This window comes from Diabrotica undecimpunctata, chromosome 5, assembly GCF_040954645.1.
Source record: "Diabrotica undecimpunctata isolate CICGRU chromosome 5, icDiaUnde3, whole genome shotgun sequence".
Classification (NCBI taxonomy): Eukaryota; Metazoa; Arthropoda; class Insecta; order Coleoptera; family Chrysomelidae; genus Diabrotica; species Diabrotica undecimpunctata.
This window is the reverse complement of record NC_092807.1, coordinates 93848219-93871476: the sequence shown is the minus strand read 5'-3', so window position 1 is coordinate 93871476 and position 23258 is coordinate 93848219. Positions and strand designations below refer to the sequence as shown.

The 23258-nt window shown below is 34.6% G+C and overlaps 2 protein-coding genes across 5 annotated transcripts in view; one reads left to right on the top strand and one right to left on the bottom strand.

The window, feature by feature from the left end:
• Pgm2a (phosphoglucomutase 2) overlaps positions 1–411 on the bottom strand; it is a 60107-nt gene extending 59696 nt beyond the window's left edge. Inside the window, exon 1 of the mRNA XM_072532213.1 lies at positions 111–411. The gene's annotated coding sequence lies outside the window, so the exon portion shown is untranslated. The remainder of the gene's footprint in view (positions 1–110) is intronic.
• The window catches only part of LOC140441477 (START domain-containing protein 10-like), a 62751-nt gene that overhangs the window by 39107 nt on the left and 386 nt on the right, over positions 1–23258 (top strand). For all 4 annotated transcript variants that reach the window (XM_072532218.1, XM_072532221.1, XM_072532219.1 and 1 more), the window contains exons 2-5: positions 404–521; positions 15040–15232; positions 21483–21615; positions 22428–22695. In XM_072532218.1, the coding sequence (XP_072388319.1) occupies positions 408–521; positions 15040–15232; positions 21483–21615; positions 22428–22695 (708 nt within the window). In that variant the 5' untranslated portion in view covers positions 404–407. The remainder of the gene's footprint in view (positions 1–403; positions 522–15039; positions 15233–21482; positions 21616–22427; positions 22696–23258) is intronic.

Sequence of the window (23258 nt, the reverse complement as noted above, 5' to 3'; positions counted from 1 at the left end):
CAACTGAACTAAGGTTCGGAGAAAAACCGAACCAAAAACTAGGTTAAGTTAAATTATGAATCTGTATTTAAATAAAAACAAATGTACAAAACGTTTCATTAAAAACTCACCTTTAGCGAAAAGTTGTCGATCTCAGTCCGAAATATATTAACCACTCCGCGTACATCCACCTACAAACCAAATCTGGAATGACGTCGGGCGTAGGAACCTTTTTATAAATATATTTACTATGTCGACAGAACTACTAGCGCGGTAACGGTCCTGAATCCTTCACTTAACAGAAACACCATGCCCAAAATCGATAACACAAATATTAATATCTTCGCACTATAAGCATTCTGTGATTTAAACTCTAGGGAAAACTATAACCTAAAAGTTCTAAAATGGCCGATAATATTTTCAGTTAAATGGAGCCCGGTGTAGTGAAAATTGCGGATGATGGTGATTTCGATATGTTGAAGAGATTAGTCGACGAACACACCGAGTGGAAGTTGGAATACGATAAAGGAGAGCAAACCAAGGTAAGTGTTATTCAATTTTATATTTTTTATGTGAGCATTTCGCGCCTAATAGACTGCAGTCTTTCCGTTTTCCCATTATCGCAACATGGGATTATAGACCATGCGGTTGGTTTCTGCATTTCGTAACAAGTTGAACGCAAAGGCTGGGTAGCGCTCTGTCGAAAACCCTTATTAAAATAGCTTTAAAAAGATTATTCTAGAGAATAATTCCAAAAATATAAGTATTTATAATTTACCTGGTTATCCTGCAAAGGAATATATTTTGGATGAAGCCGACCGTTACTTGATGGAAGTTCATTTTATCCAAGAATAAAATACTGAAAACTTTTATTTTCTACACTTTCCCAGAAATTTATTACAATTTATTTTCGTTACGGCTGTTTCAGCAGAGTGCCTTTCTTTACTGATATATTTTTACTATGCGTCTAAACTTTAAGTCTTTATCTAAATAAGTTAAGGAAGGGAGCGCTGTTTGTCCAAGTTTTGTTCATTCAGAATTATTCCTGTATTTTTTAATTTAATAATTTCTGTAGATTCTAATAAGATGGCCTTTATTTTGAATATGGACAATATGAAATTGGTCATTGAAACAATGATTATGATCTAGAAGGTGAAGTGCGTTCGTAGCATCTATTTTTCTATTATTGAAAGCTCTTTTGTGTTCTGCTTTACGTTTGTTACAAATTCTACTAGTTTGACCGATGTCAGTTTTTGTGAGGTTGTTACATGTAAATTTGTTTACACCACTGTCTTTTGGCTCTTGTCGTTCTTAATATATCTGCTTGGGTTATTGTTTGTTCTGAAAGCTGTATTATAATATATAAAGTGTAGAAAGAAAAAACGATCATTAACTATATTTTACGAGGTATTCGAGATAATGTACGGCAGCCACATTTCACACGCTTTGGGCGATTAGAGCCTTTAGGCATTTAGAGTCCATAGCTTCATATGTTACTGCTTTTAACAAATGGACTGAAAATGCGTCCCTTTGTTTGTCTAATCACAAATCGTCTTTTGGTTTTTCTTTTGAATGTCCTGTTCATCTCTTCCTTCCGATGTAATTGTAAGACCTAAGTATTTGTGATCTGACGTATGTTTAATAATTGCGTCATTATCTAATTGAAAAATATGGACTAAAAATGAATATAAAAAAGACCAAATACATGATAATAACAAAGAAAACAAATATACCAACAAACATACATTTGGGAAATGTACCGATAGAAAGGGTTGATAAATACAAATACCTAGGAACTTGGATCTCAGACAATAATGATCAAACAACCGAAATAAGAGTCAGGAGAGAAATAGCAGAAATGCGTTTGTAAAAATGAAAACAATTCTCTGCAACTAAGACCTTAGATTAGTACTGAGAGTAAGAGCACGAGATACTACGTGTTTTCGATACTGCAATATGGACTTGAAAGCTGGACATTAAAGCAAGAACACATAAATAAGTTACCTACAGTCCTTTGAAATGTGGTGTTACAGGAGGATGCTTAGAATAGCATGGACACAAAAGAAAACTAACACCAGAAGTATTGCGAGAAATGGGCAAAGAATGCGAAATAATAAGCACATTAAAAATAAGAAAGTTACAATATCTTGGACACGTAATGAGGGGACATCGATATGAGCTGCTAAGGCACAGGGAAAGATAAGAGGAGGAAGGAGTATAGGAAGAAGGAGAGTGTCGTGGTTGAAGAATTTAAGGGACTGGTTTAAATACAGTTCTATAGAACTCTTCAGAGCAGCAGTAGATAGAGTAATGATTGTGATGATGATATCCAACCTCCGATCGGGAGACGGCCCTTAAAGAAGAAGATCTAATTAAAACTCCTGTCCTTGTCCTCTAATTATCGTATATTGCGTTTTTCCAGGTTTATTTCTAATCTCTACTTTGTGTATTCTAGCATTAGTTTTCTAAATATGTAACTTATATCAACCTGTTCTTATATCATCGGCAAAAAGTACACATATGTGCAGCTTTTCTAGGCTTTTTCTAGGCTGTTGGAGACAAAATAAAGCTTGCAATGATATTCGCAAACATTCGTCACGAAGAGGCACGAAGAAGTTTAGGCCAAGTGGAGAAATCTAGTATTTGATTGTGTACCTCTGGATTCGTATAAAACACAACGAATATACTTCTTCTTTTTCCTCTTTATAAGCAATTCTGCTTGTTCATTGGCGGATTAATACCTTTTTGAAAGGTTGTCACTCCATCTTTTGCGCGGTAGTCCGATACTTCTGCCGATTGGTGACTTATCTGTTGCTATTTTGACGACACGGGTCTCCTCCATTCTGCTTATGTGGTTATTCCATTCTTTTTTTCTATTTTGTTTCCATTCATTTATACACTGTAAGTGACATTTTCTTCTAATGTCTTCACGTGTCTTTCGATCTCTCAGCGTATTTTCTGTAATTCTTCTCAGTACTGTCATTTCTGCCGTTTCCAGTAGCCTTTGCGTTGTGGCTGTGTCGGGTCTTGTTTCTGAGGGTTATGTCATTATTGGTCTTACACTGACTTTATAAATTCTTGACTTCATCTCAGTGTCAATGTGTCTGTTTCGCCTTATAGTGTTATTAAAGCATCCTGCCAGTCTATTTGCGTTTTGTAGTTGATCTCTCACTTCTTTGTCCAAGTCTCCATAGCTAGACAGTGTAATTCCCAGGCATTTTATTTCCATTACTTGTTCAATATTGATGCCATCAATTTCTATTTTACATCTGGTTGGTTCTTTGCTGACTACTATTGTTTTAGTTTTCTGAGATGAGATAGTCATGTTAAATTCTTTTGCTCTTATGTTAAATCTGTGGACCAATCTTTGCAGACTATCGTCATCTTGGGCTATCAATATTGCGTCGTCTGCGTAACACAGTATTTTAATTTCTTTGTTTCCCATTCTGTATCCTCTTTCTTTTTTAACGGTTTTGATGATTTCATCCATGATCAAATTGAAGAGCATGGGGCTCAATGAATCCCCTTGTCTTATTCCGCTGCCTATTTCTATAGGTTCTGTAAGTTGTCCATCTATTCTGACTTCCATTTTGTTGTTTTGGTAGATGTCATCGATAGTTTTTATAATATTTAGGGGAACTTCTCTATTATACAGAAGATGGATTACATCTTTGAGTCTTACTCTGTCAAACGCTTTCTTTAGGTTAATCAGACACAGAAATGCTGGTCTATTATACTCTAGTGATTTCTCAGTAATTTGCTTTATAACGAATATTGCACCTGTACATGATCTTTCACTACGAAAACCCTGTTGTTCATCGCCTAAACTTATCCTCTGATTTATTAGCACTTTTAAAATTTTAGTTATAAGTTTTAGCGTAGTATTTAACAAGTTTATACCTCTGTAATTTTCAGGCTGTTTTTTATCTCCTTTTTTAAATAGTAAAATTAGTTCGCTCGTTCTCCATTCCTCCGGTATCTTATTGTGTTTTATAATAATATTATTAATTAATTTTGTTAATTTGTGTGTCATTGCTGCTCCATAATATTTCAGTAACTCGTTTGGTATCCCGTCTTTACCTGCTGCTTTTCTGTTCTTCAGGTTTTCAAGTATTTTCCGAACTTCCTCTACATTTATATTAAGTTCTTCATTTGTGGTAATTTCTGGTGTTTCCGGTTATAGTGCGTTTGTTCTTCTGCATATAGCTTTTTTAGGTAGTCAATCCACGTATCCTTTTGTATGTGTTTTGGTTCTATTAGTTCCTTTATCTCCGTTCTTTGACCTCTTATGAAGCGCCATATTTCCTTTTGTAAACCGTAAAAATCATGTTCCATTTCTTTCGAAAAGCATTCCCAGTGATCATCTTTTATTTTTCTTACAAGTGCATGTGTTTCGTTTCTAATTGTCTCATAATTATGGTATCATCATCATTATCAGTAGCTCGACAACCTTTTCTGGGTCCTGGCGTGTTCTAATAATTATGGTATGCCTCTTGTGTTTTGGTTGACAGTTGGATGTATTTCAGGTAAGCTTTTTTCTTTCTTTAGATTTTTCCTTCACTTCTGTACAGAACCATGGAGTTCTTCGCCTTGGAAACGATTTATTTTTATTTATATTTCTTTCACCAAGAACTTCCTTGGACGAGGCTAAGATATTAGACTTAATTTATGACCAGCTTTCTTCGACTCACTTTCTGTGATATATGTATTTCTGATTTTTACGATTATTCTTTTTTGGAGTAGGTATCTTGTGGAGTCATCCTGTAAGCTTTCGACTTTTATCTTTGTAGTGTATTCTGGTGTTTTGTTATCACATATATGTTTTTCATTCGGATTTTGCACAATACCATTTCCTATTTCTGCTGATGTAAGTGCTCTTACATCCAAGATTTGAGCGGACTGTAACTCTCTATTCGACAGAATATAGTCTATCATAGATCTTTTTCCTCTACTGTTTTGAAAAGTGTATTTTTATTGTTCTTTGTGAGGGAAAAATGTATTATTAATACGTATCTGGTTTATGTTGTAGAGGTCCGTCAGAAGGTCTCCGTTTTCATTTCTGATATTTTCGTTATATCGCTGTTTTATTCCTGGAACTATATCATTGCGAACACGAGCTTTAAAATCACCCATAATGATTATATGTTCATCATTTGGGGTCTCGTTGATTACAGTCTGAAGGTGTTCGTAGAAGTTTTCCCTTGTGGTGGTATCTCTGTTGTTCTCTGGTGCATAGATTGCTATCACATTCAGAGGTTTGACATCCAGTTTAACTTTTACATTTACTATTCTTTCAGAGGTATATTTACATTCTTGTACTTGGTGTAAAAAATTTTTGTGTACCAACAGGGTGACTCCATTGGCTCCGCAAGCTCTTTTGTAATATTCTGCTCTCTTGTGTTTAGAGACTTTACGTTCCAAGTACCGATGCGAAGTGTATTTCTCGTTTTCCATAAATTCGTTGACCACTTTCTCGCGTTAGTCGTCGTAATGAAATCATTCCTGTTCCGAGACATAATCCTGTTTCTATAAGCTGTATGGTTTTAAAGTCTATCAATAGGGTACTAACCTGCCTGTAGACCCCCTCCTCCTTTATCCAGGCTTGAGACAGGCAACAGTTCTGTCGAGCTACTCAATCCACCCAACAAACTGCAGGCGGAGAAGCAATTATACACTAATATACTAATTTCGGTTCTCCCCACACGATCTAATAAATATCTACGAGCGAATTCTAAACAAAATTTCTAAACAAAAGCCAGATCAACCCTAATCCAACTTTTATAATTAAAGACTCCACGCATAACGAATATCATAAACACGCAATTGGCATCTTCAGGTTGGCCCTCCTGATCGGGAAACTACACCTAATTGAACTACCTATTCCGTTTCTAAGAATTATGCATTCTTATATATTGCTGACCAGATAGTTACGGAAAGCTCGAAAGCAGAAGTGGAAGATCAAGTGAATAGAACAAATAGAGCCCCAGGTTACCTGAATAAAACAATATGGAGAAATTAAATTATCGGGAAAGAAATGAAAGACAGAATTTACAAAAGTCATTCGACCAATAATGTCATACGCGGCAGAAACACGACTTGACATAGAGAGTACAAAAAGAATCTTAGAAATAGCAGATATAAAAGCTCTTTAAAAAATGATGATAAGACACTATGGGAGAGCTAGAAGTACAGATATACGACGTAGATGCAAGGTGTAGAACATCAATGACTGGGCACGAAATAGAAGAGTAGAAAAGAATAAAAAAATAGACGGTTCCCAATAGGAAGACGATCAGTAGAAAATCACAAAAACGATGGAACGACAACTTATTGGAGTTACATTGAAAAACAGACAGAGTCATGTCTATATAAAACGAAGAAGATATATAAACAATACAAACTTTTGTACATTATAATTAGTGTCAAATTATAATGATATTATAAATAACCTACCCATTTTACATAATCTTTATAATTTTTATAATTTATATAGTGCACGATCCGCTCGCTATCCCAAAATCTTTCGTGCGAGCTATCTTGATAATAATATCATCACCTACTATATAATTATGGAAGAAACTGGAACATTTCAACCTAAATACATAACGAATAGACTCAATTAGTGTTGGGAAAATCGATACACTTTTCTTGACGTCCTTCAGTAATGAATCTTCGCATTGTTTATCAGAACAAGCGATTAATTTATTGTGGTTGATTATTTATAAATATAATGATAGTCCCTAAATAGAAATCGTATTAAATATATATTATTGCATTAAAAACTAAATCTCAAGATAATTAAGATCGATGTGGTATTGAGTTAGTTCAAATATACTGACGGATTGGTTTCGTTGCATATGGGGTGTTGATATTTTTAACAGTCAACCCAGAAATATTTCTGGACTTTAAAATTAGAGGGTGCTTGATGAGTTTTGAGGGTAAATAACTGGAATAAATCAAGTAAAAACAACAATTCTGCTGAAAAATGCAGATAAATGAATATAGAACAAAAACTGAAAAGATGGACTGAATATTAAACTTATTTAGACAAGATAATACAACTGATAATTTGAGTATGTATTTAGAAAAAGGGGGTATCCATATTGAAGAAGAAAATCGAATATGCAATTAAAAATATTGTAAATGGCAAAGCAAGCGAACTCATGTTGATGCCCTGGATAAACTAGTTCGGGAATATTAGTTCAAGATATCTTATCGGCGATGGCCTCTTGCGCTCATCTTATGGCATCCACTACAGCCTAATTCGAACCCTGGCCTCCCTCATCAAAACTCTTCATCCGTTACGGTCAGTAGCCATTCTCCTACACAATCGACTGCCAAGGAGATTTCTCGATCTTCCAATAGGTCTCTTCCCCTGCATTCTTGCATTCAACAGTTTTTTTGGAAGCCTCTTTTCTTCCATTCTAAATACATGGCCTGCTCATTGAAGACGCTGTAGGCGGACATACTGAGTAAAGGCGGTTCTTTATATATATATATATATATATATATATATATATATATATATATATACATATATATATATATATATATATATATATATAAAATAATACAACTCGTGACAAAATTCTACAGCGAACTATACAAAGCCCTCATCATAGATGAATTATCAAGTGTTTTTCTTATTATTTAATTTTTAGTTCTCTTCCGCCCGCTATCTATCCACTTGTGCTACTGTGTGAGGAATATCTCACGAAATCCTAAATTTTCGTTTACTTAAAAGCGGTTAATTCCGGAGTTTGACCTAGTATATAGATACTTGATTTTATAAGTGGTGCACCATATTCACAAATATTGATATTAATTTCTGGGTTCAACTTAATATGCCAATTAATTTGACCCCATAAATATCATTTATATTAAATTCGAGTGGCAATTGTCATTAGCAGTACATATAGTGCAGTACAGGGAAAAAACAAACTAAGTCAAATTTTATGATTTTGAATGTATAACAATTTTTTTTAAGTATATTTTTTGCACAAACAGTTTTATGTCTACAAAAACAGTAAAACAAAACTGAACTGAAAAAAAAAATGATTTAGTCTGATTACTTTAACTAAAAAAAAATAATAGTTCCATTATTATAAGAAAATAACAAGATTCACTGGCTCAATTTTGGTTTTCTGATTAATGATTTCCATATTCTTATTATTTTCCAAATAAGAATGACCTCTAGCCTCTAATAGGAAAACTTACTTTAATACGGTCAGATAGCCAAGCGGGTAAGGCGCCCGACTCTCATTCGCTTCACTGTCGTATGGTTAAGTGGATGTGCGTTCAAGCTATGGCTCGGTGTACATAAAAATAAAAAGGGCTAACGCAGCAGTTTAAAATTCTAAAACAAATCTGCGGCTTAGACTAGAACATGCTGGTGTCTGATCGGCCTATGGTTTAGTAGTACGGCAAGAGATAAGGGCTTGCGGCTCTGTGATACTCCTCCATAGATCCCTACCGAAGAGCGTGGCGCCTAATATACCGTCGTTACGCCAGTTATCTCGTAAATTGCTAGTCATAATTGTACAAAATTTGAGGTACACCTATTTTGGAATACGGAGATTTCATATTTGATATTTCCAATGTTGCCAGATTTGCCATTTCTCTTATATTATTAGTATTTTTGGTTTTTCAAATTCATCACCCTGTATATTCAGTCATTATTGGAATCTCCTATTCAATTTTTTAACTCCTATGAGTTTAAGCATATGTAACACTTATGATTTTATGTAGTCTGGAAGGTCTTAAATACATAAAACAAAAGTCTAACAACGCCTAATTGTTTCAATAATTTTTTTAATACTAACTATTACTAATAACCAACTACTTTAAAACGTAACAATTGATAGATTACAACATTTTTTAACATAATGGTTACTTTATCTAGTGTTTAAAATGTGCTCCATTTGAGAGTTAACAGTACCTTAATTGATGGTAAAATGCGTCTACCACATTTCTCCATGATTGTCTAGAAATTATTCGAGATTCATCGATAATTCGTCGCCTTAGCTTTGCAAGACTTGCTGGTTTAGCTTCGTAAACTGAATTTTTCAAGTATCCCCAATAAAAATAATCTTTAGGATTGAAATCAGGTGAACGTGGATGCCATTTAATTCTACCTCGTTTACCAATCCATCGTCCGGGAAATATCACATCTAAATAACGCCGAACATTTACACCAAAATGAGCTGGAGCTCCATCTTGCTGAAACCATATCTGATGAAAATTGGCCGCAAACAAGTTTCTCAGTGTAGGTACAATTTCATTTCTAAGTAACATTTCGTAACTGTCTGACGTTAAATTTCCTTCGATAAAAAATGGCCCAATTAACTGAGTACCGACTATACCTAACCATACGTTTAATTTTTGTGGTATTTGAGTATGGTTTTCACGCATCCAGTGTGGATTTACGTCACTCCAGTACCTTAAATTGGGTCGATTTACACTTTCACACAGTGTAAAGGTTGCTTCATCGAAAAAACATATTCGGTTAACAAAATTTTCATTATTTTCAGTTTTATCCATCATTACCTCAGTAAACTCTAATCTACGATCGAAGTCATCTTCACTTAATTCTTGCAATAAGTTAATTTTGTATGATTTAAATTTATTCTGACGTAATACACGTAAGACTGAACAACGACCTACATCATGTACTTGTGCAACCCTGCGCTTGTGCACTTGAACCTTTTTATAATATGAAAATACAATAAAAAATCGATGAGAGATAACCCAGGACGGACTGTCACTCACTTCCAGGTAAAAAAACTTTAATAGTGCATAGCTCAAAGCTGCGACTCCATCAAATGCAAAAAGTTCTTTTAAACAAACTAGAATACATCCGTTTAATCCAGATGTTTTTGAAGACTGAAAATTTTCTGCTGCTTCAGCAACAGATAAGGAGTTGGAAAACATATCTAATAAATCACAATTCATAAATTTAAATAGCAAAGAACCGCAAACTGACATTGATGCTGGATGCGCTTGATGTCGTCTGACCACCCTGTTGAAGGACGTCCTCGATTACGATAAGCATCGTGTCTAGGTCTTCAATCTAAAATTCTCTTTGTCCATCTTCCATCTCTGACTTTGGCAACATGTCCTGTCCAGTTCTATTTCGGCGTTGTAATTCTTTTAACAGCGTCCGTAACATCAGTTTTCCTTCTAACTTTTTGATTTGAAACTCTGTCTCTAAGGGATATATTCAACATTGACCTCTCCAATGCTCTCTGGGCTACTTTTATCGTATTGATTACTTTTCTGGTAAGGGTCAATTTTTCTGCTCCATACGTTAGAACTGGAAGTACACATTGATCAAATACCTTTTTTTCAAGTACATGGGAATATCTGATTAAAAAACTTCCCTCAGTTTTCCGTAAACTGCCCATGTTAGTCTTATTCTCCGGTTAAACTCTGTTGTTTGATTGTCTCTTACTAATTTAATCTCGGGGCTTAAATACTTATAAGTATAAACTTGTTCAATTTGCGTGCCATTAGTTGAAATGTTTTTGACCAGTACCAGGTTGGTCATGTATTGTGTTTTGGAAAAGGTAATTCTTAGAACTCCTGTACAAGAGCATGATCTACCCGGTCTGCAATATACTACCCATTTATGTTAACTCCAAATATTTTCCCAATATTTGTTTCTCATGGAACTCTAATAAAGAATAGTTTAGGAGCGATGTTATCAACGGTGGTACCAAAGATGGTATCAACAGCACCTCAGATATAGAAGAAATCAAGGAAACCAAAAAAGAAGTATTAGAAAGAGAGCAAAAAACAGGAAAAGCAGCCAGAAGAAAAATTGATAAACTAAGAAAAGAAGATAATCCTGAGGAAGTTATGTATGAACAAAACGATAATGGTGAGTCAGATGCAGCATTTTCGGTACTGCAACGAACTATTCTCGATCTCGTCCTAAAGAAATCTGGCTAAAGTACCAGAATTGCAATGGCTGGTGTCTCTCGAAATATGCTGATGTTCCTAGGTCAACAAAAACTTTTATTTGTGACGTTTATCAACCAGAAGTATTTCGTAAATGTAAGTTTTTTTAATTCAACTGTATTTTAATTGAAAAATATTAAGTTATTTTATTTATAAAATCTAATTTCTAAAATTTTAAAGGGGGTCATCATTAGAACACATGTGCCTATGACGGCCTCTTCATTTTTTAATATTTTGGTGTTTTAATTTAAACTAAGAGTAAATAATAAAGTTTATTATGTAGCAATGTAAACAAAATATTATAACATAATTTTTCACCAAAGCTTGTTTTTTTAGTTGGACTGGTGATCAAGTTTGATCAAAAAAGAATAGGAGTGGGCATCATGAGTTACCTTCCCCAGCTATTCTTGTCCTTGCAATTTTAATTCCATTGTGATTATTGTCTCGTTTACCGCGGACCAGTTCTTTATATTTTTCACGTAGATATATTTTCCTGATTGCTGGAAATCGCTGGAAATTGCTGGATTCTGGAAACTCCAGCTTTTGCTTGAGTCTTCAATTGATATCTCAACTCAGTTGATAATTACATAATAGTAAATGAGTTGATTGAGGGATTCAGGGGCAGAGGCAAATGCAAGTTCCGCCAGTACATTGTTAATAAACCTGCCAAATATGGCACAAAAATTTACGCTTCTTGTTAATTCAAGAATGGTTTGTACACACAGCTATGGAATTTGTGCAGGCAAACAATCCACTTTTTCGAATGAACTAATAAATGATTAAAATGTTAAATATAATCTAACACAGTGGGTACCAATGGCCAAAAATTTAAAAGCAGTACCGATCGTAAGTTATTTAGCTGCACTGCTTTATTTCATAATCACTTAATATATTCATTATTTGCTTATATCAACATCGAAATAGTTTTGAGTTATTATTGCAGGTTAATTGTAGTATACATTTATATTTGTGTATTGGTGGCAATTATACTTGTACTAATAAACTGGTATAGATGTAGTTATTCATATTGCGGTACCTTTGTATGTACAAAAATGATACCCATTCATGGTAATATGTGCCATACCTATTGAGGCGCCATCTATTCGCTGCATTATTGACTAAGGAACTAGCGGATCAATGTTTTCGGACTCGAGGTCAATAGATGGCGCCCTAGTCTTTAACTGTCTGGTATAAGTCGAAAAATGAACTCTCAAAATAGAAGAAAAACTGTGTAACTTTATGATTTTAACCATGCTGTACCGTTGGAGTCCACTATGCAAATGTACTGTTCGGGTCAATATGACCCAACTATTGTTTTGCGTTCCTTAATCGAAATAAAATAAGCTAATGGTGCTAAACAAAACTCTATAACAAAAAATTATAGTTAATTAAACAAAAATTATGTTGCTAATATAAATTAAACCTTATTAACAAAAATAAAAGGCATTTTTTTCTTTTCCAGAAAAGCCTAAAAACAAATAGGCCTACAAAATTTAATTTAGTTTGCAACTAGGACAGTAATAAAAAGAATGGTTTAACAAATATGTTTGTGACATAAACAACATAAAATATTAGTCTTGAAATCGTTTTTAGAGTAAAATTTACAGCGTGCTCGTTTAGCAGGCGGAGTTGGATTGTCCATAGACGGTTCACTAGAATTTACATCTTCTCTACTCGCTTCTGTTCGTGTTTTTTTTTTTACCAGTTCTTGTGAGTCTTTAGTTCTTGGTAAATTTTTCCTGGAAAGGATAAGTAGTTTCACCATTGTTTTTCCCAATTCCTCAAGACAAATTCGCTGTTTTGTAAGTTTGTTGGTGTTCCATTGGGGATTTATTGATGTCCATAAAACGAACGCGTTGTAGGCAGAAATGTCCAGCATATTATAAAAAACAATCGTAGGCCAGCGATTTGTCTTCCTCTTACATGTATATGTACCAACAAGCTGATTTAGAGTATCCACTGCTCCCTTACTGGAATTTTAATCTAAAATAATTTGGGGCTTTTGTCATTTCTCTTACTAATAGCCTTATCATGATGCAAAGTACTCATAAGAATAACATTTTTATTCTTTTAAGGAATATAGTTCACAACAGTGGTATCTTACGTGAAGTAAAAAGACGAACTATGAACTTCTTTATTCGCAATTTGTGCTGGAAGCTCTGGCTTATTTTTTCTTATAGTCCTAAGCATTGTATTTTTTTCTTTTTAGAAGAAATTGTCCTTAATTGTATGATGTAAAAAAGTTATCACAAGTAATATTTTGGCCTTTCAAATCACTACACAAGTCGCACACCACACGCATTCCCTGATTCCGTTCCGGCGCGGCACCTGCTTCCTTTCTTGTATAGATCTGTAATTTTAGAGCATACGAACTTTTACTGTCACATAAAGTCCAAATTTTTATGCCATATTTCGCTAGTTTGCTTGGAATGTACTGTTTGAAGGGACAGCGGCCTCTAAAGGCAACTAATTGCTCGTCGGCAGTAACATTTTCATCAGGGTTAAAAAATTTTGGTAGATTTTCTACCCATTTTTCCCAAATTTCACCTATTGGAGAAAGTTTATCAGTACGTCTCCTATCCTGTCTAGTAGTCTTGTTGTAAAATCGTATTACTTGCGAAATTTTTGTAAATACACTACGACCCGTTTCTGCATTCCACAACTTTTAGTTGATTCGCAATGGGACTTAAAAACTCCAGCTAACGATAAAAGACCAGTGTATGCTTGAAAACCAATTTCATCCAAGTCTTTCCATTTATTTCCAAAAACACGCTGTCCTACCATGTTGGTCATATTTATAATTTGGTTTGCAACTATGTCAGAAAAGAGTGCGTCAAATGAATTTTATATCGAAAATTGGTGCACATGCGTACCTTGTAACTCCTGGAGCACTATTTATAACATTATCCGTGGAAAAACGACCGCGTTGATAAGGAGGATCGAGAGGCCACTGGATATTATCGTCTTTTGAAGGAATTGTTACAGATTCTACAGGATGTTGTATGTAGAATGGAACAGCAGAATCATCACTACTTTCTTCCTCACTTTTACTACTTGTATTGTTTTCTGTTTCTGATATGCACTCATCACTCTCTGACACGTTCGCGAGTTCGCGAAGCTCATCTTCGGTTAGCGTTCTTTGATGCGACATTATCAACATCAATTAGTAAATTTACTAATGTTTGTATTTTGAGAACGATTTCCGAAGTGGAAATTGAAACGTAAATAAAATTAATTTAACCTTTAATTGTGGCTTATTCCCATTTAAATAGTAATTACTTTAACATGCCACAAAAAAATAGCTTTAGAACAATACAAAGAAATAGTTAGTAGTAATAGAAGAAACAGTAAAGCAAGTCAGAAATATGCGTGACAGATTGGAGAGAAAAAGCAACGGATCAGAAAAATGAATGGATAACCAAAATTTTTATTAAATATTTACAGGGTAGGAAAGAACAGTATTTTTCTACTTTAATAAATATCGGGTAGTTTCTGTATATGCAATTAGTATTAACCTGTACCTAATGTTCAATACCTTTACTAAGAACGTTATTTTCTTCTCGTGTTCTCTCTTCCAATGATTTTTAGGTTTATTAGGTCAATCGTCGTTGATTTTACTTTTTTCCTTTATTTTTTTGTTGAGTCGTGGCTGTTTTATTATTTATATTAATTGTACCTGGTTGTCGTTTCTGGCTAAATATTTTTTATTCTTAAGGAGCTGACAAGTCGGCCTTGAAATGGTGTTTTAGTTTGAGTGATTGTGTGTTCTGTAACTATTGAAAAAAACTATATCTGAGTCTTGCTAAATAAGCTTCTCTCGCTCCTGGAAACCAGCCTGTTGAATTTGGGGTCAGTAGGTCAGGTCAAATTTAAGGTCAAGAGGTACAATATTGGCAAAAATATCTTCCAATATCGTCATCAGATCCACAAAGGTATAAATTGCTAGTAGGTATAGGTACTGCGGGTAAAAGCAAGTTCGCTGTCGGATCTTTCGATACTTCGTTGTGTTGGCTTAATTATTACGAGCTTTATTATTTACTGTAATTGTGAAAATATGTACTTGTGAAAATAGCAGTAATCCACTGCGTGATATTGTTACAGGTATGGACAAAGACGACTCCAAACACAAACTTTAAAATGGTTAAAGTCCAAACAGTCTTCCAAGATGTAGCTGCAAATACTTTATTTGATGTTTTACACGACCCCGGATATCGGAAAGAATGGGACGAGCACATGCAAGCGTCGATAGAAATAGGTTATTTAAATCCAAACAATGATGTAGGATATTATGCATGTAAGTATACACTTACTCTATAATATGAAATTTACTCATATTTTATTTAGAGACCTGTTAACACCGGCGATAACATATCAGTTTAAGATTTTAAATACGTCTAGGATCAACCTTCAAGATGTTTTACTTAATTTTATAAATATAAAATAATGAAGGCTTAAGTAGTCTTAAGGGTCAATTCACATAATAATTCTGGAATTTTTAAAACATGTGATTAAACCACTAAACATTATTCTCTTTGTATTGTAAATAAACTTCTAGGTCTAATCATCACAGAATGTGTAATAACATACATATAAATCGCTGGATCTATTGTTAGTATTTTCATCATTGTTTCGTTGTTTCAGTCTTTATGTTTAGCTTTACGATAATTACCAGGTTGATCTTGTAGTATTGTCTTAAAATCTTTTTGACCTGTTTTGTTTTGTCTCTGACAATTGTATTTCCGACAATGCAAAAAAAGTTCACAGCCCCTTTTCTTCAAAGAGCTCAAGATGGCGTTTGACATTTCTACTAAAATATTGTACCGTTTTTAAATAAAACGAGCGGTTCTTAATTTATATAAATATATTTATTTATAAGTTTACAGCACGAAAATATCTTATCAACTAACTTAACTCATAGAATGTCTGCTTATATATAAAATTTATTATGAACTAGAATATTCTGGAGTAGTCCACCTCTAATTTGTTTGTTTGGCGGGTCGATCTCTCCCGCGCTCGATTCATCTGGAAGCTTCTCGTCGTCTCGTGATGCAACCGTTATATGGGCTACGTCGAATGCATGTTCGTAACACTGCTCCCCTCTTTAATCTAAGCGTCCCGATCAGCAACTCTATATGTAGGCTCAGGATGGCGGTATCTACAGCACTTTCCAGCTCTGCATGAACCCCTCAGAAAGAAATAATAGTCTACTGACTTTGAAGGACCCGATCTCATCGGGTTAATGCAACACACAGTAATTGGTGCTGGTTTTTCGGAAGATCACTTCAAGCATGCTTCTGATAATCTTCCAATCCAGATTATCTAGTGCATGGCCTTTCTTGGGCAAGGCCAAATTATTGATGTCATAATTGCACACGATTTTCTTCAAATTAGTTAAAGCAAGCCATATATCCTCGTAGCTTGCCCTGATATTTAGTGGCTCAAAACATGTACACCTATCATAGACACTGATGATGGAATATGGATTCCGAAAACGTTTTGTCTTCATGACATAGCCCGTTTGGGTTTTTTAATTTATATACCTTTTATAATTTTTTGTGATACATGGTATACAGCCAGCTACAGGAACTTAGTTTCCTTGTGGGGAATATTTATAAGTTAAAAAATAATCAAGTACATGCCATATATGAGCTACAAGAAATCCTGAAAATCATCGAAGAGTACTAAAGAAGATTATATAGTCGAGATTCTCGTATTCCAGAGATAGAAGTCCCAGCAATACAAAATCAAGGATCAGAGGAACTTCCAAAAATAACCGAAAAGGAAATTAAATCAGCGTTAAAAGTTATGAAGAACAATAACACACCTGGAAATGTTTGCATTGTAAGTGAAATGATAAAACTAGGAGGCAAATGCGTCATAAAAGCTTTAAAACTCTTTGTAATGCCTGCCTCTTTGAAGAAAATACACCAGAAAAATGGAATAGTGTCATTATGATAATATTGTACAAAAAGGAGATGTAACAGAAATTGAAAACTACAGACCTATCACCTAGTTATCTCATTTATATAAGCTCTTTATGAGAATAATTATTAACAGACTGGGACCTAAGCTAGATTTTCACCAACCACTAGAGCAAGTCGGATTTAGGAGTGGCTTTGGAACAAATGACCACCTACTAATAATAAAATCCTTGGCAGAGAAAGTTATGATAAGCCATTGATATTAATATTTGTAGACTTTTGCATTTGAATCTGTCCAGGATAGCTCCATGTTGAGAGATCTTAGTTGAGGGAGTGCAGTATTGATAATAGGTACACAACTCTTTTACACAAGAAACAATAATTGGGAAAATATTGAAGTCAACATAAATGGGTAGTTTCTGAACAACTTAAGGTTTGCGGATGACATAGTCTTTTTTGCAGACTGGGTAGATCATGCCTGTGAACTTCTTCAAGACCTTTAGAGCGCTTGTACACAAGTTGGTCTTAAAATACACTTTTTCAAAACACAATGCATGACCACCCTTGTACTGGCAAAAATCATTTCAACTAATGGCATGCAAAATTGAACAAGTTCATACCTATAAGTATCTGGGCCACGAGATTAAATTAGGAAGAGACAATCAAACAACAGAATTAAACAGGAGAATATGACTTAAATGGGCAGCTTACGGAAAACTGAGGGAAGTCTTTAGACCAGATATTCCCTTGTGCTTGAAAAGAAAGGTCTTTGATCAATGTTTACTTCCAGTTCTAACGTATGGAGCAGAAACATTGACCCTTACCAGAAAAGTAATCAATAAAATACAAGTGGCACAGAGAGCGATGGAGAGGTCAATGCTGAATATATCCCTCAGAGACAGAGTTTCAAATCAAATAATTAGGAGAAAAACTGGTGAAATGGAACTAGGTAGGACATGTTGCCAGAATCAGATATGGAAGATGCACCAAAAAAATTTTAAAATGAAGACCTAGACACGATGCTTATCGTAATCGAGGACGTCCTCCAACAGGATGGTCAGATAACATCAAGTGCATCCAGTACAACTGGATTCAGGGTGCTCAAGATCGGACACAATGGAATTATTTACGGAAGGCCTATGTTCAGCGGTGGAGGCAAAACGGCTAATGATGATTATTAAACCTTTCAACTTTTTAAACATGATAAAACATTTGAATACAGTACTATTCATAGTACTATTATTAAAATTCTAAAATATCTACTCACTCTCAAAAAATTCAGGCACAATTTTCACTTAACCTTACATTACATCTCGTGTTCAGAATAAACTTTCTGGTGGTATGTAGCTAACTAACTCATTCGAAGGAGGTTACGTTTTAAATTCATCTTGGTTAGTTATGGTTCGTAATGAATTAGTAATAACAGAACCGTTTTACACACTGGTCCAAATTAGACGACCTTCCCCAATAAACGCCCGCCATGTAAAAATAATTTGCTACTAGTATAAAATAATGTGCAAAGAATGTACAAATGTAACAACCACCGATATACAAATGGATATGAAGGACACAGAGGAAAAACCGCATTAGTCAATTTTTTCAAGATATGTGCTGATGACGCTAGCCAGTGGCTTCAAACGAATAGTTTTTAAACATTTATTAGCTTTTGTACAAAACACCGTCGATCTACTAAAATCCACGTTAGAAAACATGCGGCACTGGGAAAAAACCCCGTCAGTCAATGCGCGTGTATGGAAGAACCCCGTGAGTCAAATAATATTGTAATAATCCGTTACCGGGATTTGTGTTACACTTGTCAGTCTGTTAGTTGTCAGCAACAAAGCTGTTTCTTTGTATTGTCGAGAGCGTGTTATTTGTCAGTTTTTTTACCAAACCAATGAGTAAGAACCGAAAAACAACAGGTTGAGTTAGGGATGTTATGAGAGATTTGGGAGCTCTCACGAGCTTGGGCCGGATTATTTGTGCAAAAGACTTAACTGCTTTCAGAATATACCAGAAGGGGGACAAAAACGAATCATTCGAGAGTATAAGCTGCTGGGAGATAGAGAAAAGCAGAACTCTTATTTGAGTGGCCTCATTACAGTGTTGCCTATAGTTCAAAGACGACCTCGAAATGCAGGTCCTAGATATAAAGCAGCTTCATTTTCATATAGAGTTCGTTTGTTAAAAGACAATGTTGTATGTGATGTTCAGGTCTGCTTAAAAGCGTTCATGTCGCTTCATGGTATTAGTGAGGATAAGGTTAGGTACATAAGGGGTGCTCTGCTAAGTGCTGGTAAATCTCCCACTGACTGTCTTGGAAAACATTCAACGAGATTCCACAAACTTTTAGAAGAAACCAAACAAAACGTATTTACTTAATTGAAATCTCTTAAAGGGAGAAAATCTCACTATTCTTTAAAAGACACCAACAAAATTTACCTTCCTGCTGAGTTAAATATTTCAAAGCTACATACGATGTACTTAACTAACTACCCAGAACATAAAATTTCGTATGAATCATTTCGTGGGATTTTTAAGAACGACTTTGGTTATCCACGTAAGGACTCTTGTAGTACTTACTTGTGATTCCTTTAACTCACAAATTTTAGCGTTTGAGGATAAGCTTAAAACTGCCACTGAGAAAAAAGAGACAAGTCAGAATCTGCAAACAAAACAGACAGAAAGAGAGGTGCATCTTAAGATAGGGCAGCGTTTTTATACATTAAAAAAAATTACCGAAAATGTCCCATGAAATCAATCAGGATGGAATCTGTGACCATGGACTTTCAAAAAAATTGTCCGTGTCCTAACATTACGACTAATGATGTCTACTATCGGCGCCAACTGAATTTTGTTAGTTTCGTACCTATGATGAGTCTGTAGCAAAAAAAGGCGCAAATGATGTATGCTCCATGTTTCGGCATTTTGTTTTTAAAATTTTGCCCCTTGAAGTGCAAGAACTCTGTATATTTTGCGACTCATGTGCGGGTCAAAATAAAAACTATACATTTATCCGGTTTTTACATCATCTGGTAACAAAAGATAAACGTCTTAAAATAGTTAAGATGATATTTCCGATAAGAGGGCACTCTTACATGATATGCGATCGGAATACGTTCTTCAGATCTTGAAAAAAACCTCCTTGCAAAAGATCAAAGAAAAATCAAGGCGCAGCCACTGCAGTAATTACCCCATTACAAAATTTGTACAATGGAAAACTTCCAATACCAGCTGCAAAGTATCGCGACCTTCTTCATTTATCCCAGTATTTGGAAAACCCCGAAGCAAAGCTTTTTTATCAAAATTTTACTGCTGGCGCTGTTCAACAGGAAGAAAATGATGACGAATACGCTGACGACCCCCTAATTGATGATGGAGAGAATTGACTTCAGACCGTTTTTTTAATCGTTTGTTAGGTTTTACTCTGGTTTTTTTACGGCAAAAATATTTACAAAATTGTCAATAAATTAATTAAAACGTTTTCTATACGTTGATTGCTTATTGTTTCAGCCTCCAGAGTTGAAAAAACAATAAAATGGTTATTTTCTCGAAAATTACTTTTTTTGACTGACGGGGTTTTTCCCCTGTGCCCTTTATATGTTTCTCATCTGCCTTTCTTTTTAAACTGGATTTTGATGATGATAAGGCTAAAAGGCTGACATACATATAATTCAGTGGCAAATAGATGCATAGACCCACTCTTAATTTATCGTCCATCGTATGAAAGATTATCACTCCATATCTTGCCCGCTCGGTCGATACTTCTTTCACCACTTGGTGGTTTGTTCCTTACTATTTTAACGTCTCTTGTGTCCGCTATTCTACTTATGTGATTGTTCCATTCCTTTGTTCTGATTTCGTCACCCCTTATTCGATTTCATAGCGTGTTTCCTGTAATTCTTCTCATTTCTGCTGTTTCCAGCACTTTTCACACGTCTTTTGGCTGTGTCTGGTATTGTTACTGATGCATACGCGTCATAGATTCATGGTTTCATCTCATAATTGATATGTCGGTTACGTCATAGTATTATTAAAGCATCTTGCTAATCTATATGCTCTTTATACTTGATCACTTACTTCTCTTTCAACATTTTCATAGCTGGACAGGATAATCCCTAGCTACTCTATTTCTATTACTTGTTCATTGCTAACTCGATCTACTTCCAGTTTACATCTTATTGGTTTGTTAGTGATTACTATCGCTCTTGTATAAAATCTGTAAACTAGTCTCTAAAGGCTATCTTCATTTGGGCTATCAATATTGCATCGTCTGCATAACGGAGAATTTTAAATCCATTATACCCCATTCTGTATCCTCTTCTTTATTGACGCTCTTTATGACTTTGTCCATGAATAATATAACGTAATCGTTAATTATGAACGTTGATTGAAATATTGGATAATATTTGCCCTATAATATTTCGATCAACGCTATGAACCAATCAGAACTCTTTTACATTCAAAAATACACAAATTTCCTGTCGACTCTCTACCATGATGTTCTAAAATTTCAATCAAATCAAATCGTTTTTAAATTTAATGTTGTGGTTGGTTGTCATTTTTAAATGTTTTTAACTAAAATATTATAAATATTCAGCTCGCTAATGATGCTTTTTTTAGTATCGTGTCCAACACCTGTAAAAAATAGAGATTTTGTCCTTCAGAGGTCGTGGCTGGATATGGGTGCAGAAAAACTAATTTTAAATCATTCAGTTAACCATAAGGATTATGCAATTAGGAAAGGGTATATAAGGTAACATTTCTAATATTTTTTTTATTTAGTACGTCCAATAAGCGGTCATACATAGCGTACTCATAGAAAATCAATAATCATAAATCAAAATCCATAACATAGTTATGGAACGATAGGGCAACCATAGGGTCACCATTTAAAAATAGGGCAACTTGGCATCATTACGATAAATACATATCTTGTATACTTGTATACAATACAAGATCTTGTCTTGTATACCTCAAATATCGAGAGTTGTAAATCAAAATATCATTAAGGTAATTAAAAATAAAAAGTCTAAGTTCATTGAAAAAATGGTGTTCAAAAAATAATTCCACACCGAAAATATAATTAAATAGAAGTAGATATCGCAACTGAGGTAAAACACTACAGCACAACAAACAAAGCAATCGACGTTATAATTTCAAGTTTCAAATTTTTTCCCGGGTTGATTATCTGGTTTGGGGAGGAGAATATAAAAAAAGATCCATGTGAAGTTTAGGCGCTCTCCGCAGAATTTAATGGAGAAGCCTATGTTCACCCACTCGCCCTATATATGTGTCATTCCTGTACACTGGCAAATGAAATGACCTAATTATCACGCGAATGTGAAAAAGATAGACTTTATAGACGATGTATACCGAATAAAAGATTGCTGGACATATTAGTCTCATTTTTCGATAAACAGCAGAAAATGCGGGAATATTCTTCTCGAGTGTCGGGAATAAATTCACTATTAAAATTAAATATTTTGTTCAATTACTATACTTATATTACTTTCGATAATAACTTCCACCCCTTTTCATATTTTTTATTTAATTATTAATTTATAGGGCGATTTCCCACATGACCGGATTTGTCATTAGGGAATCTGCGAAAGGATGTTTTCTGGGATATATATCACAAACAGACCCTAGGGGAAAACTTCCTCCGTGGTTGGTGAATAAAATCACCCAAAAGTTCGCACCAAAAGTAGTAAAGCAGCTGAAAAAGGCCGCTGAAGGGTACGAAACGTGGAAATCCTCTCAAGAGAATCCCTATTACAAACCGTGGATATATCCGGAACAAACAATGAGTTCACCCAGAATCAATATCTCAGATGTAAGTATTTGCTGCTGTAGTTACTGATTTTTTTGTTATAATAGAATCGTTCTTTTTAGTAGCAAATTATTTAATTATTAAAAACTGTTTTAATTATTAAATACTAAAAGTAATTATTTCGACCAAAAAACAATTTATAAATATGTAGGAATTATCAGGTATTCTCAACGCGGTTCTTCCTGAGAAATCAGTCATTTTCATTTATCTGACCGCGGAAAATTACTGAGTTCTCGGGAAGAACCGCGTTGAGAATTTAATGTTCAACGTTTTGACACCCATTTTGGAGCCATTTTCAAGAAGGATACGGTTCCGTTCGAGATCGGGGTCCCAATCTACCTACTCCCCTCATTCGTGACGTACCAGTATCGTGTTCTGTATAAATACAAGAACCGTTAAACGGCACTGAGGTCTCAATCTGCCTACTCCTCAGTGTCGAGTGACTCACTACAAAAACTGAAGTTTTCCCGCACAAACTTCAAAAGTATTTACATAATAGTATATTTCTTATTTAAATTTCACATTAGAGTACGTTTTGCAGATTTCATTCTTTTTTTTTTCTCTTT